This window comes from Centruroides sculpturatus, unplaced genomic scaffold (genome assembly GCF_000671375.1).
Source record: "Centruroides sculpturatus isolate CEXI.00-Female unplaced genomic scaffold, Cexi_2.0 scaffold894, whole genome shotgun sequence".
Lineage (NCBI taxonomy): Eukaryota > Metazoa > Arthropoda > Arachnida > Scorpiones > Buthidae > Centruroides > Centruroides sculpturatus.
The window spans coordinates 333785-349352 of record NW_019385078.1 but is presented as its reverse complement, the minus strand read 5'-3'; the positions used below and the strand labels follow the sequence as shown (position 1 = coordinate 349352).

The 15568-nt window shown below is 27.3% G+C and overlaps 1 protein-coding gene across 2 annotated transcripts in view; it reads left to right on the top strand.

Moving 5' to 3' along the window:
- The first annotated feature begins 1751 nt into the window (after positions 1 to 1751).
- Positions 1752 to 15568, top strand: part of LOC111634325 (PHD finger protein 21A-like) — a 110456-nt gene continuing 96639 nt past the window's right edge. The window contains exons 1-3 of one of the 2 annotated variants that reach the window (XM_023379081.1): positions 1752 to 2420; positions 2717 to 2749; positions 2859 to 2924. In XM_023379081.1, the coding sequence (XP_023234849.1) occupies positions 2367 to 2420; positions 2717 to 2749; positions 2859 to 2924 (153 nt within the window). In that variant the 5' untranslated portion in view covers positions 1752 to 2366. The remainder of the gene's footprint in view (positions 2421 to 2716; positions 2750 to 2858; positions 2925 to 15568) is intronic. The other variant, XM_023379082.1, reaches the window with a different exon arrangement.

The window sequence follows — 15568 nt, the reverse complement described above, 5'->3', positions numbered from 1 at the left end:
AAAAAAAAATAAATGTATAAATATTAATAGATTTGTTTTAGTCTCGGATAAATTTTTTTTTTCTTCAATTGAACAACTATTGTTTACCAATGCTACAGTTTCGGTGCATATTTTATCAGTTAATATCATATTTTCTATCGATATTTTGTTAAAAATAAATTAAATAAAATTACAAAAAATTCATTTTTAATTTTCATTAATAATACAAAATCAGAATTACATTTTATTGATTTAAATCCTTTTTTTTTTTTATTTACAACTTCCTTCCTGTCAAACCGAAATTAAAGTTATAACATGCAAATTATTACAAAATAAGACACTTTTTATTATTCAAAATATTTAGATATTTTATTTTTTTTTTTTTGTTTAATTTAAAAAAAAAGAAACAAAAATGCTCGTAAAAAATTAAAAATCAGAAAATATTTAATGTATTTTTCTCTTAAAAAATTGCAAATTTATCTATAAGAGAAGCTTTCCGAGACAAAGTTAAGTTAATAAAACATTTTTTTTTTTTTTGTAAACTTTTTATTGATTTTTTTTTAAAGTTTTAAATACAGTCAATACCGAAAGTTTATAAATTGTTATATTCGTGTTCATGTAGTAAATTTGTAAATGAATGACGTCAGTTTTGGGAATATGTTTTTGAAGCAGTAAAATAATAATAATAATAAAAAAAAATTACAAGAAAAAAAGGCAAAAACTTTTTTGAATAGAATAATGGTATTACATTGATAAAAAAAACTTGAAAAATAAAGAAGTACAGTATTAAACACGTTTCACATCAATATACTGTATATATAGAAAGAAGAAAAAAAATTATTAAAAGAGAAAAGAAAATTATAAAAAGTTAGAAAAATTATCAAAAAATCTTTACAATTTTATGCAACGTTTTCTGATTTTTTTTTATAACTTTAATCATTGTAAATTTATAAAATTATTTACGAATACGTATGTTTTTTTTTTTTAAATGGAGATTAATAGCGTAAACAATTACATTAAGGAATATTTTTTAACATTGTTATTACGAAGTAAGAGCGGAAAATTTTTCAAATGTATACTTATAAAATTTATTAAAAAGATTCAAAATGAGTTTTTTTTTATTGTGTTAAAACACAGAAAAAAATTAGAAAATAGAAAAGAAGTTGTTGGATTTTTTGGAAAGTTCAATTTTTCACACACGATAGTAGAGAGTTAAGAAATGAAGAGATTTTGTACGGGAGAAGAATGAGAGATTTTGTGAATTTACAAATGGCAGAAATCGGAAGAATTTGTTGGATGGTCGAACAAAACGGGAATATGAAAATGTTAAAAAAAATGAAAGAAGAAAAGAGAGAAAAAAATCCTTTTTTTTGTCGAGTCGGAAGCAGAGAAGCAGTAGTTGTTCATTACGATCGATAGCTTAGAGAGTTCCACCATCCTACTAAATTATCGATTAGCTGATGGAAAAGTTGACGTGAAGAAACTAAACTATTCGTAACAGTTAACTGTGCTTTCATCGAAATGTTAAACGTAAACATTGCGGGCGATTCCATTGTAAACGTACAGATTTGACCGAGCATCCATTCCGAGTGCGTGGCCAATCAACAGATTACAAATGCGATAAAATGTCTCGGAGAAGTATCGATTAGTCGAAAAATTCCCGAACGTATTACAAAAATAACCGTATCAGACGTAAGATGCCATCCTTGTTTACGGACCGGTGTACAAATTTATTACGTCACGCGGAGTTGCGAGCGGATGCGAACGGATTGAAAATTCGGTGGCGGTGGAGAATTTCTTGCGAATTGGAAACGAAGGAATCAACAACCACCTGTCCGGTAGTCGTACTTTAGGTAGTTTCGCACTCGCCCTCCAAATCACGTCCGACGCTTAAAATAAAACGTAATAAATACACGCGAGTACGAAAAGAGATAAAAAATGGTGGATGGAGTACGATTAAGACGGATTGAGCGAAAATCTTAGTTCGATTCCGACATCGGTCGGGACGAACAGTTTGGACGAAGTTTGGCGGACGAAAATAGTTCGGTTCGACCGATTTACTCCTCTCACCTTACACCGCCAAGTAGTGCCTCTTTTAAGCGCTTTATTTGCACAATTGGGAAGCGAATTTCGTAAAATACGTTCTTCTCGGCTAGTTTTTAAGGATTATCCGCGTAATTTGGGGGCCGGGGAGAGTCCCCGAGCCGTATTTGGGCGGACGAGCGATCGTCATCTAAGAACGGTTTCGACTTGGTTGGTCAGTGTTGTTCTTAACTCAAAGAGTAGCTTTCGTCAACTCTTTGAAACTCGTCGTTCACCATTTTAGAGTCGCCGAGAAGTTCGTAAGTCGATTCGTCATCAAACTGGAACGTTTAAGGATACAGAAGATGGATCTGCAGACGTTGCAAGGTCAACTTAAAACAGCAATCCAAAACCATCAGGTAGTTAAAGTGTGCACTCCGGTTGAAACGAAAAAAAATCGCGCCGATTTGCATAATTTGTTTGTTTTTACTATTTTTAAAATACTTGTAAGTTTAGAGTGTCACTGGGAAGCATTTTTGAACGGTTTCGTCGATTATAAAATGGGCGAAAGGACGTTAATAAAGTTTATGGCGATCGTTATTGGGACACAACTCACTTTCCAACTGTTCTACTTCGCTTTGAAATTGCTCAAAGAGCTTCCATTGACCTCGAATGGCGGTCATTATGACGTTTCTGACAACTTTGTTCATTCCAGATCGTCGTCTGCAAGATGAGGAACGATCCTCAGGTAGGCTTCACTTTATCGATCCTCATTGTCCACAAATTGAAGTTTGTTCAAAAGCCGGTTGTCACTTGGAATCTTTCTACAATTTAAGTCAAACAAAAAATTTTTGCAGAATTCTCTACTTCAGAAACAACTTCATGATCTGCAAGCTGAAATAAGGAAGTTAAGTGATAAACAGGTGAGGCAATTTTTCTTTTTATCCTTTCATTTATTGAATTAAAAATTATCATCCCAAAGTTTGTGGGCATCCGCGTCTCGTTCGGTCATCTTGCAAAGATTGTCCGTCCGCCGCCGTTGGACTCTGGCGGGGTGGTGGAAAAGTTTGTTTACCCTTCTCCAAAGTTTCCGACGTGTGTTTTCGTTGGCATAAGAGACGATTCCGCGGCCGAAGTGTGTCCGGAGACGTTCGGATTTTGTTTCTCCACGTTTGCCGTCGAGGTCGGGGTTGAAATTTGCTTAAGATTTGCGTTTCGATAATTTAATCGGGTAATTTTGGCCGAGGTTGTGAGAATTCCGTTGACACTACTCGAAATTTAGTTAATGAGATAGTTCTACTTTGTTACGAACTATAAAAGAAAGTCGAGATGTGTCTTAAAAAGTTTGTTTACTTTTTAAAAGTTTTTAATTCTGACGATTTGGAATATTTCTCTCTTTATGGTTTATTTGGCGGAAAGACGTAGTTATTTTGTAAGCTTTTCGTTATGGTCACCGGTGCGAGACGTTTCTCGGAGACCGGAGATGGACGGGTCCTTTGCGGTCGGGCGGCGTTTGAAACTCTCGGTTCGTGCGCGGTTACGTACGTGATTTGTTTGTTGTTGTTGACGTATGAAAGTCGTCTCTGACCGTGGATGGAAAAAGTTAGTTTTAAAAGCTTAGTTTTTATTAGAGATGTTTGTTTAGACTTTTAAGAACTTTAATATATATGTGTTAAACTTTCATGCCATTGGAAAAGCTAGAAAACGATTCAGAGAGCTGCAATTGGAGAATGGAATAAGCATTCTTATAAATTATATATTTTATTGATTCTGAATATTTAAATGACATATATTAATTATTATTTATTAAAATGTTGTTCAATTATATTCTTGATTCTTTTAAGAAGAGTTATATGAATTGTTTATATTTATATTATGTACAGAATGAAATATTAATGATACTTACATTAATTACATTTCAAACTGTTTTACTTGTTTAATTATGTGAAATGTAATATGTCTATTGTTTGTGACTAATTATTGTTGTATTATACCATAATTTATTCTGTTGTAATTTAATTTAAATTACACAATATTATGTTTGCATTTTTAAAGATACTTTGTAAAAACATCTTTTGAAATTCAATTTTGGTACAGATTTCATCTCTATTATCATTTTGTTGTTACCGGTTACTTTTTAAATATATTCAAATAAATTGTCATAATTTTGATTTACTAATAATCGTTTTAAAAATTCAATTAGTTGAGTTTATATAATGATCCAATAATCTGTTTTAGATGATGATCCAAAAATCAAAACTTGATCTTGATTTTTAATGTGTTAAATATGAATTAAATTGTGATGATGCATTCTTGAAATGTATCCTGTTTTTCTTACAAATAATGATCAAATTCATACTTAAAACTTGTAATAAAATGTTTTACATTTTATTTGAAACTGATGATAGATTGAATGAAGTATTTCCAGAGCAATTGGTTTCAGAATATGGGAATTTTCAACAGGGATATACTCTATTTCTCAGTAATATTGGTCTTTTTGATTTTTCAAACAAGTAATAAATGTTGGGAAACATTTCATTAATACTTTTTCCTTGCAAAATCTTACAGAAAAAGTTTTTGTTTGAATTATTGAAAGCATCAAAAGTTAACTTTTACATAGTCTTATATTTCAATATTTAAATAAATTATAGTATTATTCTCAAGTTTTAAGATTAAATCTTAAAAATTGTATAGCACTGTTTTAATATATTGCATATTCAAAAGGAATAAGCTGAGAAAGCATGTATGGAAAGTAACCAGAACTTTTAATTTCTAAATTAAGAAAATGTTTTTTTTTTTCTTAAGTTCTTTTGTTTTTTCCTCGAGTCAACCAAAAACATATTTAAGATATTTTTGCATTTAAAGTAAAGAATAACTCTAAAGATATATTTTATGCTTTATTTTAAAAAAATTTTGTTTTGGTGAGGTTATTGTTGTTGAAAAGCTATTATTGGAAAGTTTTATTATTTCTTTCTGATATTATTTATGTAAAACATAAAATTTTAACATATTAATCATAGTTTATAAGAACAAATTATTAATTTTCAATTTTGTTGTTGCTGTTGAAATTTTAGATCATATTGATTAAAATATATGTTGCTATAAAAAGGCTTAAGCTTTTTATAGCAATTACAACAAAGAAGCTTGTCAAGCTCTCTACATTATAAGTTAAAAACAAATAAACTTTATATTTTAAATATATTTTAAACTGTTATCTAATACAAAAAAATTTTAATTTTTTAAACTCTTAATTATTATGAATTGTATGTTGATTAGTTGATTCCAAATGAAGAGATGAAACTTAGAAACAGTGGAATGAATTGGTTTGAAATGATTTGCATAATAAAAGAAAATTCACTATTATTATATGCATTAATATTTTTTACTTGATGTTAATCAAGAACATTTAGAGTAGTATTTTTAAATTGAAAGCGATACTACATAAATTTTTGTTCATCATCAATGATCTTTAATGAATTTAGAAACTATCGTTTTCTAATCAAATTATATTCATATTATTTTCATCAGATAATGTTGTTCATAAATCTTGATGAAATACAAACATTTTATAGTTTTAATAAATTAATAAGTTTTATACAGCTTTTTATATTACTTATGAATTTGCTTTACTTCAAAGGCAGCTTTACTGGTTGTTTAGTCCTTTTGAACAACATTGGAAACACTAATTTTTCTCCAAACTCCATAGCTGTTTTTTTAAGATAAGTGTAAACTGATTTATAGAAATATAATTTCATTTAAAGTTTAGATTATGGTTTTGTATTTTGGATAAGACCACAAACTATTGTATTTTAATGCATTGCTAGTAAAATGTTTATAAAATGTAAGCTTAAATCAATACAATAAATATATATCTTAATAAATTAGAAATTGTCTAATTGACTAAAATTAACACTTGTTTTTAACTTCAAACTTATTAAATTTTTTTCAATGATTTTGATGATGATGCCTAAAATTATCTTAAATCAGAACATCTTAATTACATTATTTTAACTAATGCTATTAGTGATAATTTCTTTAAGTCTGTTTCATAGATGTTTTGTCAAATAACAAACTACAGATTTGCGAATATTCCATACAGATAGCCGAAAAATAAACATACTTCAATTTTATAATTCTGGTTATCTGTCACAATATTGTCATATTTTACAAATTGCAGAAATAAGTTTTTTTGTAAACAAAAAATATTTTCTGGTATCTAACAGAAATTATCTTACTGTAGTCAAAACGATTAGGAAATAGAATTGACATCAGAGTTTTCAATATAAAATAACATGAGAGTATTGCAATACAAATTTTAAAATAATAATAATAATTGTATTTTGATTTCTTCAAAAATCAAAGTCAATAAAAGATAAAACAAGTTATACTCCCTCATAACAAGATAAAATATTTTATAATTACATTATTGTAAATATATCTTATCTTTGTTCAATTTTAGAATTGTATTCTTTAATTGAAAGTTTATAATTCGAAGTAATTTAGTCAAATGAGGTGTTAACAAACTTATTTCATTTAATTTAATTATCATGAATTTAATCACCATATTTTATGGGCACAAGAAAAAATTTGTGAAGTATAAATAACAAATAAGCATAATAGCTGATATTTATGCAAAGGAATGGTTATATAAAATTAAATTAACCTTGGACTAAACTCGGTAAAACTGCAAAAACTATTTGAATACTTTTGAAATGCTTGTTAACAGTTTAAAATTAAAAGAAATGATAAAGCAAACAAAATAAATTAATATATAGCTATAAGTGATAAGTTATTGTTAAATTTCTATTTGAACAACATATTTTGGATTAGCAGCCATTTATTTATCATTTGATCAATTACATATGATTATCTTTTATTTTAGAAAGCTATTTTACTTTTATTTTACAATTTAATGGTCAGTGAACTTTCTTAAGATTCTAAAATGATAAACAGTTCAATAATATTAGTGAAGAAGAATGATATAAGTTACAAAAAAACATTTATATAATTGGCTTCAAATTTGCATAATTCTGCCATAATAACAATTTTATTATATTTAAATGCATTATTTATTTATTTATTTAGATTAAAATATTATTTTAATCTTTAAGAACACAATGCGATAAGTAGTTTTGTCATTATAATTAACTGATTAAACAAATTTTATTAATAAATATGAATGCTAGATAAAAATTTTTTAAACTTAATCAAATTTATTTTCATACACTGATGTAAACTTGTAATATATAATTTACACTATATAAATACATTATTCATATTTATAAAATTAGTTTTTTATTATTTATTTATTTCTTGTGTTTAGATGTACTAATATAATTTTTGTTTATCATTTTAATGCTGTCTTAATTCATATTCATGAAAATTATCATTGATTACAATTAATAAATAGTCCCATTATAAGTTTAATCAATTATTTTTACTTTTTTAGAACAGTTGTTTATGATAATGAATTTTTGGTGTGCTTTTAGTTAAACTTTGTTTTATATACTGTATATGAAAATTAGGCTTGTGAAATACAAAAGTTTACATCTTAATGTATTGTTTGCATTTGAATACAGAATTGAGGATTAAGTGAAGACAATCAAATTTATTGTAACTACTTATGTGATTTCAAGCTTAATCTTTGTCAATTTGTTTGTGCATTTTATCTAATGATTAATCAGATATTGATACGGTATTCTAATTTTTGATTGGTTATTTCTATAAATCCTAATGCAATTGCAAAATTGATTTAGTAAATACTAGAATAAAATAGATGTTAGGCTGTATTATGCATAATTAATGACACCATTTTTTTAAAAATATTTGCAAAGATGCATGAAATTCTATTAGTTATTATATCATTGTTAATTTAGACAATATAATTGTATACAAATAATGTAATGTAAATCAATCTCTTCTTCTCTANAAATCATAATGCTTAGGAAGAATTTAGTGCATTTATGTAATGAAATGAATTTTTTGCCTAAAATTGGTAATAATATAATCTTTAACCTTAAATATATTTAATTAAAAAATAAAAAGAAACTATCGTTACTATAAGTGAAACTATTTAAATAACTTGTTTACTACTTTGACTAATTTGCATATTTAAAACCTGTTCATTCAGAACAGGATTTTTCTTGAGGATTATTTTGATTTTTTTATGTATGAATTCGAATGATTAAATTCTAAAATTTGCAAAAGTAATTTCAAAATAGATAAGTAAATTTGTAGGTCTTTACATTTGTTTTTACACAGATTTCTTAGAAATTAGGAGCTGAAAAGTTGGAATTTTTAGAAAAATTTCACAGCATTTCTTATTAAATCGTATAATAAGAAATTATATCAAAACTTTTAAAAATTTAAATGTATAATGCATTTCTAAATGTTTTAAAAGCAAATTTATAACTAGTATCTTGAATTCAAATAGAATGTTTTCATCTAAATAAAGTTTAGATTGACAGTCTCTACCATTAAGTTTTATTTAACAATATATGAGTTCAGCAATTTATTTTTTGATTCCTTTCGACATTTAACTTTACATTATTTATTTACGAAATAAATAACTTCTTTTAAGTGTTTAAAATTTTGATTACACTGTCATTATCACAGACATACACATACACATTATCAGATTAAATGTGTTATACATTTAATACAACTTTTAAATTTGTTCGTAAAAAAAATGTTTTGCAGATTAAAATCCTTTTAAAATTTGACTTTTAAGTATAAATCAATTTTATTTCTTTTTAACTGCTGAAATTGATTTTGAATTAGTCATGAAAAAATATGTATAAAGTTACAGTAATTTTATATACAAAAAGTTTTTCTTTTTATTCAAATTATAATCTTAAATTTTATAGTTTCAGATTTTGTAGGGGAAAAAATATGTACAGCTTGGTTTGTCTCCTAAAATAGTCTTCTAAAATAGGAAAGTTACTTGAACCTTTTATAAAAAGTTTAAGTTACAGGAAACAAAAATCTTCATACGTTTTGTTTGTTACAATAAAATAATCAAAATCATTCTGCATTGTTGAACAGTTAGTAAGAAAAATGATATTAGAATTATCTATAAATTACATCTTTATTATTTTCATTGATAACTGTCTTGAGTTTATATTTTTCTTTTGTTTGAATATAGATTAAATTTATACACCTTTTTAAAAGTATTTAAAATTTGACAAATATTATCAAAATTGTGTTGATTTTCCTCAATTGTGCAGGCAAATAATAATAATAATAAAATCAATTTTTTAATCATTTTAATTTTTATTCAAATTTTAAACATTCCTTGTCTTGAAATAGAGTCAAAGTTAATGGATTTATGTATTGATGAAATGAAAATTAAATTGAATTAAGAATATAAATTTTGATTATATGATACATGAATTTCATTTAAAGGAATTATATTTTGCATCTATGAAACTGTCGTTACTAGTTTTGATAGATTTCTCTTCAATTACATAATAATTTGGAGTTTAAATTTTTATATTTCTGACTCCAGAAATATATTTAATCACCCAACAGTGGCCTTCCATTTTATTTTTAGATAGTCTTTTAAAACAAAGACTGGCTAGTTTTTCTTTTATACAGTTACATGAAATTAAGTAATAATAATGTATTATTAAATGTTTTGCAGAAGCATATAAAATGAATAGATGAGATCCAAATTTACTAGATATAAACTATATAAGCATTTTTTAATCTTATTTTAACTGATTATAATTTAGATTGTTTTCACTCACATTTTTCCCATATTACTCTGATTGAAATATCAAACATTTTCTATAAAATTTTGGAAAATGGATACAGCTTTTTTTCCATAATTTCCTTAAAAAAACTATATATATGTATCAAATAATACATTTCACCAAAGTGTCAATACTTTGCTTTGGCCTCTATGATGACAAATATACAATTCAATCTACATGCAGTTTATTTATAATTTACATTTTTATACCAACATGCATCAATGTTAATGCCATTATTTAAATTAATATTATTTATATTTTTTTCTTACTTATTATTGCAAAATATTCTTTAAATTTTCTTTTAATGATGTTTTTTCCTTATACAAAATTTTATATTATCTATATAAATGTTACAATTTGTTTCACTATAAAGTAAATACTATAGTGATATCATAACAAATAATCTAATAGCTGATTGATGCCCTTTTAATCTTTTTACAAGTAGTCTTGTATAATACTTAATTTGATTTTCACAATATACAAACATACGATATACATTTTTACAAAATATTTTGTAAAAATGTATGTTGTGTTTGTATATTGTAAACTTAAATCCATAATTTTTATTTTCTCTTAATAAAATTTTAAGTAATATTCAAAAATTATATTTTTATTGTTTATAATAATAATGTAAACTGTACTAAGAAACATGATAAGTGTAATTAAATATATGATTTCTCTTAATTTTGTTAATTCTTTTAATTATCTTAATATTTGATTTAAGTACGGGTAATCTGTGGATAGTTGACTTTCAGATGTATACTATAATTCTTGTATGATGTATTGTAACTTACTTTTGTTTTAATTTTTTTTCTTGTATGTACTTTAATATGTTTTTTCATTCTGAATGTTTAGTTGACTTTCAGATGCCATTGCAATGTTTTTATTAGATTGAAAACACATGTAGGATCTGATGATATGATAGTCTCAAAAAATGTTTAGTCACTGAATAAAACTTAACTCCTTAACCAGCTGTAGTATTACTTTTGCTTTGTTTTATTTATTGAATGGTTAAGCATTAAGGATAATTGAAAGTTTTTGACAATTAACAAAGCATAGCTAATTTGTGTGAATTTTAAACAATTTGATACATTTACATTTTTGGCATAAATACAAATATTCCAATAATGTTAAACTATTAAATAAATTGTCACATAAAAATTAATTTTTTGAAAATACTGTCTGCTTTCATTGTAAAATGTATAATATAATTATCCATATTTATAGTGTATTATTTTTATTTGTGCTGTCGACTTTGGCAAATATAATTATTTTAAACTTATAAACTGTGAATATAAAAAAAAAAACCTGTAACTCTCCCCTGCCATTCTTATAACTGATAGTGTTTTTTCTTGTTGTGATATTTCCCTTCTTAATTATGAATGTATCAATAGAACAGAATGACAAATAATAGTTATGGTCAATGATTGTTAAATATAAAATAGATGCTGTCCATAAATTATATACATTTTTAGGAAAATTTGACTCCCACCATGATAACACTTGCTAACAAATCTGCATACTCTTTCCCATTTATTAGTCCAAAAGTTATAAAAGAGAAAGCAATTTCTTTTATAAGTTTATTCATAACACATTTTTTGTCAATACAGATATTAGTTTGCTACCACCTAAGAAACACCCTTTATCAATCATGTCTTGATATCTAAGTCAGGAAGAGTTTCACTGTGCTTCATTTTGTTAGGGTTTTTGAGGTCAGTTTCCTCTTGAGAAGTTTCTTCCTTCTGAATCTACTTGCTGCACTTGTAGTCCACAGATGTTTTGTTGATTTCGTTGTCTTGCTGATGCAACATAATACATCCTATACTGTTCAGAACACCTTGCTTGAATTTCTGCTGTTATTGAGGGACAAAAAAATTATATGAGTATTTTCTGAAGGGTTCTTTAGGTGTTATGATGCTGCTCATTGTCAGAAGGAGAGAGATTTTTGTATGATTTGATGCTGTCAGCAGCTTATCTTCACTATATGAAAGCAAGATGAGAAGTGGCAGAAGTCTGTCTTTAAATAACTTTAGATTATTTCAATATGGATGGCAACACTGTGACAAAGCACTTTATAACTTGCAGGACATACTGGCTTTCTTGAACGTGTTTATCATATCAACTTTTATAAAGTCTCTGTAAATCCGCACGAAAAATATATAAATTTTCGGTTTAGCGGTAGACCATCACACAGCAAATAGCTAATTACTTCTCTTTATTTAATCACTGTATATGCATTTCGGTCCTATTAAAGAACCCTCTTCAGTACATTTAGGTACACAGCTTGGATTCACATTTCATTAGCACTTTCATATCAAGTGTATTTAGTAACGTTTTCTGATTGTCTATGGTCGTATTTCTAAATTACGTTTACAATAAGTCATACTCTAGGCTTTTGTTCAACGGTCTGTCGTTGGTACAATTCTAAAATCTAGACAATCAGAAAACGTTACTAAATACACTTGATATGAAAGTGCTAATGAAATGTGAATCCAAGCTGTGTACCTAAATGTACTGTGAAGAGGGTTCTTTAATAGGACCAAAATGCATATACAGTGATTAAATAAAGAGAAGTAATTAGCTATCTGCTGTGTGATGGTCTACCGCTAAACCGAAAATTTATATATTTTTCATGCGGATTTACAGAGACTTTATAATATTTATATATAAACAGCAGTCATAAGAAATTTAATTAAAATATCAACTTTTCTCTATTGACATTGTTGATCTGTATGTTTAAAGTTCTTCAGTTCCAGGGTTGCATCTACTCTCTTACCTTTGTTGTTTAGATGAGAACCAAACAAATCATTCAATATGATGATTCCTATGAGATCTTGACTAAGCGGGACAATTCTTTTCTCAACTCTGTAAAAACACTTCCAGATACATTTGTTGCAATGAAAATGCCATCCAAGTTATACTGTAAAAAATGATGGTGTGGGAAATTTGCATTTTATCAAGGGTTCAGTAAATGCAGCAAAATACCATTGTATCCTTGAGGAAAACCTATTACCATCATAAAAATAACAATATTTTTTCCAGCAGGATGGTGCAAGCTGCCATACTGCTAAAACCACAAAGGCTTCTCTGGCCCAACATAATAAAATTATGTTGGGCCAGCCATAACACATTAAAATGGTCATCAAGCAGTCCTGACCTTTGCCCTATAGAAATTATGTGGAGTAAATTTAAAAAAGCATTGAAAAAAAGTTCTCAAGGAAGTGTGGATGGTTTAAAGCAAAAAAATCAAGCAAACTTAGGATGAAAACTCTAAATGAATGCCTGGCTCTTGTAGATAAGATGAATGATAAGTATGACCACTGTTATACCAGCAAAGGTAAAATATCCTTGTATACACTCGTTGAACCTTTATCCCTGGTACTGATTAGATTTTAGAACAAACGTTTTTGGCCTCACCCGAGGTCTGCTTCAGGTTAAATGAACACTGGATCCCAAACTTAGAACAGTTTTTGAAACACTTTCCAACGTTGAGTTTTAAAATAAATTTGAATGTTGAGTTTTAGTACAACTTTGTAAATATAAAAAAAAGAATTTTTTTTATATTTAAAACTTTGCGCATTTTTTTTCTCTCTTAAATAAGTGTAGTAAGATGAATATAAAATATGACTCACGCCAATTAACATTTGAGTAATGAGCATTTTCATAACCTCTTCTGGGCTACTTTTTAATTCAAAACAGGCTGGCAGTTAACATTCAAATATAAAATTGAATGGTAAGAGAATGTTAACTGCCAGCCTGTTTTGAATTAAAAAGAAGCCCAGAAGAGGTTATGAAGACGTTCATCACTCAAATGTTAATTGTATTCACACCAGTTAATGGTTGATGTGAGTCACACTTTATATTCATCCCAGTGTGTTGTGTAGTTAAGTAGGAAAATGATTTTAAAATTATGTAAGAGGCTATGGCATATATATTTATACAAGAAATTCTCATTTCATTCAAACTCTGTAGTTCAAAATCCTATTAGTTTGTAACCGTACTATTTGTCCCAGCTGAAGATAGAGATTTACATGTTAAGGAATTTGGTTAGTATGAAATATGAATAGTTTGAAATTTGAATTGAAAATTATGTCTGAACTGTGATGTGTGTATGTTAATTCATATGTTTAGATTGAAGTTTTTGCTCCATACTATAAGAACAATAGACCATAAACAACTCTAATCTGGTCAATATGGCTTTTGCATTTACAGATGCCACTTTGCCCATCAACTATCTTTTTTCTTTTAACTTATAAAATACAGCTGGATTTTAGGGTTGCAAGATTGAGCTACACATAACAAATTGAGATACAGTAGAACTTGTGTATTAGAAAGTCCTTTTGTCCAAGAAAAATTTCTACTAACAGGCAAACTTGCTAATAAACAAACTCTCTTCAGAAGTACTGCTTTTCTTAATTATTTAAATTTATTACAAAAATCTGTAATTGATGTCTGCATTTTTTTTATGAATGAACAATTTTGTTAAAATTTCAACTTTGTACAAAAAGTGAAGTTCAATCAAGCCATTATGAGATATGAGGAACTTTTTCAATATTTTCAGTCTCAATTCTTGATTGTGGGTAGTAATCACACTTCATTTATTGCCTCTCCTCCATTGCTTGAGTTTCATCCCTGCATGGCTGTTGGCTTTGTTTTCAAGCTGAAACTCTCTTGCAATTTAATCTTGTTTTTTTTTTATGTATGAAATTATTGATTCATTCACACTAAACTTTTTAGCAGCATTTTTTTGCTTCCATCCACTTTTAAGCAAATGCACAGTTTCATATTTTTGTTTCAAATCCAAATAATGTCTTTGCCTTTTGCTTACCACTCTTCATCTCAGCTCAAGGGAAAAAATGCAGTTCTTACCATACAACATAGCAAGTGCAAGACATGTAACACTTTTCATTAGATGATGGGAGGCAGATAGGAGAGTGTTAGTTATCAAAACCTTTTAATAGGTAAACTAATTTTCATAGGAGATGCACGAAAATAGTTTTCTAGTAGGAAAATCTTGCCAATATGCAACTTGGTATTAACCAAACTGCTATACATTAAAATGTATAAGATTTTGCTGGTGTATTCAGATATCTTGCTTTTAAGCTAATCTTGCTATCAAAGAACTTTCTAATGGACGAGTTCTACTCTATTTACAGTGCTCTACACAACTAGATTTGGGCTATATTTTGAGAATTCTGCTTTACTTTTTATAAAACCTGTCTGGCAACCTTTGTGAGGTTCTCGCTAGACATATGCTGTTTTGTCTGAAGTTTATTATTATTATTATTACTTATTAGTTAATAAAAGTAGCACTCTGTATATGTAGCCATATTCTGTTTGCTTAAAAAATTATATTGGTTATGTGGCATTTAGCATGTTGTACAGAAATATGTAAATCTTGGATAATGAATTCAAAGTCATGATTATTTTGTTTCTTGAATTTTGAACTAACAAGGATTATCTGTATACAATTTTTTCCATTGACCCCTTCAATAATATATAGCCTAAAATTATCTTAAATCAGAACATCTTAATTACTGATTGCAGTTTTAATGCAGTAGAACCACTGGAATCAGTAGTGCATTCAGAGAGGGGGCCAAGGGGTCCTGGTACCTTCCAAAGAAATACTACCAATGAATTATTGGTCACATAAGATGGGAATTTTATTGAATTTTCAAAAAAAATTTTTTATCTGTTTAACTTGGTTTCTCCAAAATTAAATCCTGAGTGTGCCACTGGCTGCAACAATTGACATTAAAAGGCATACCTTTCATACTTTTCCAGCTTGCATTTATGATAAACTCAAATTTCAG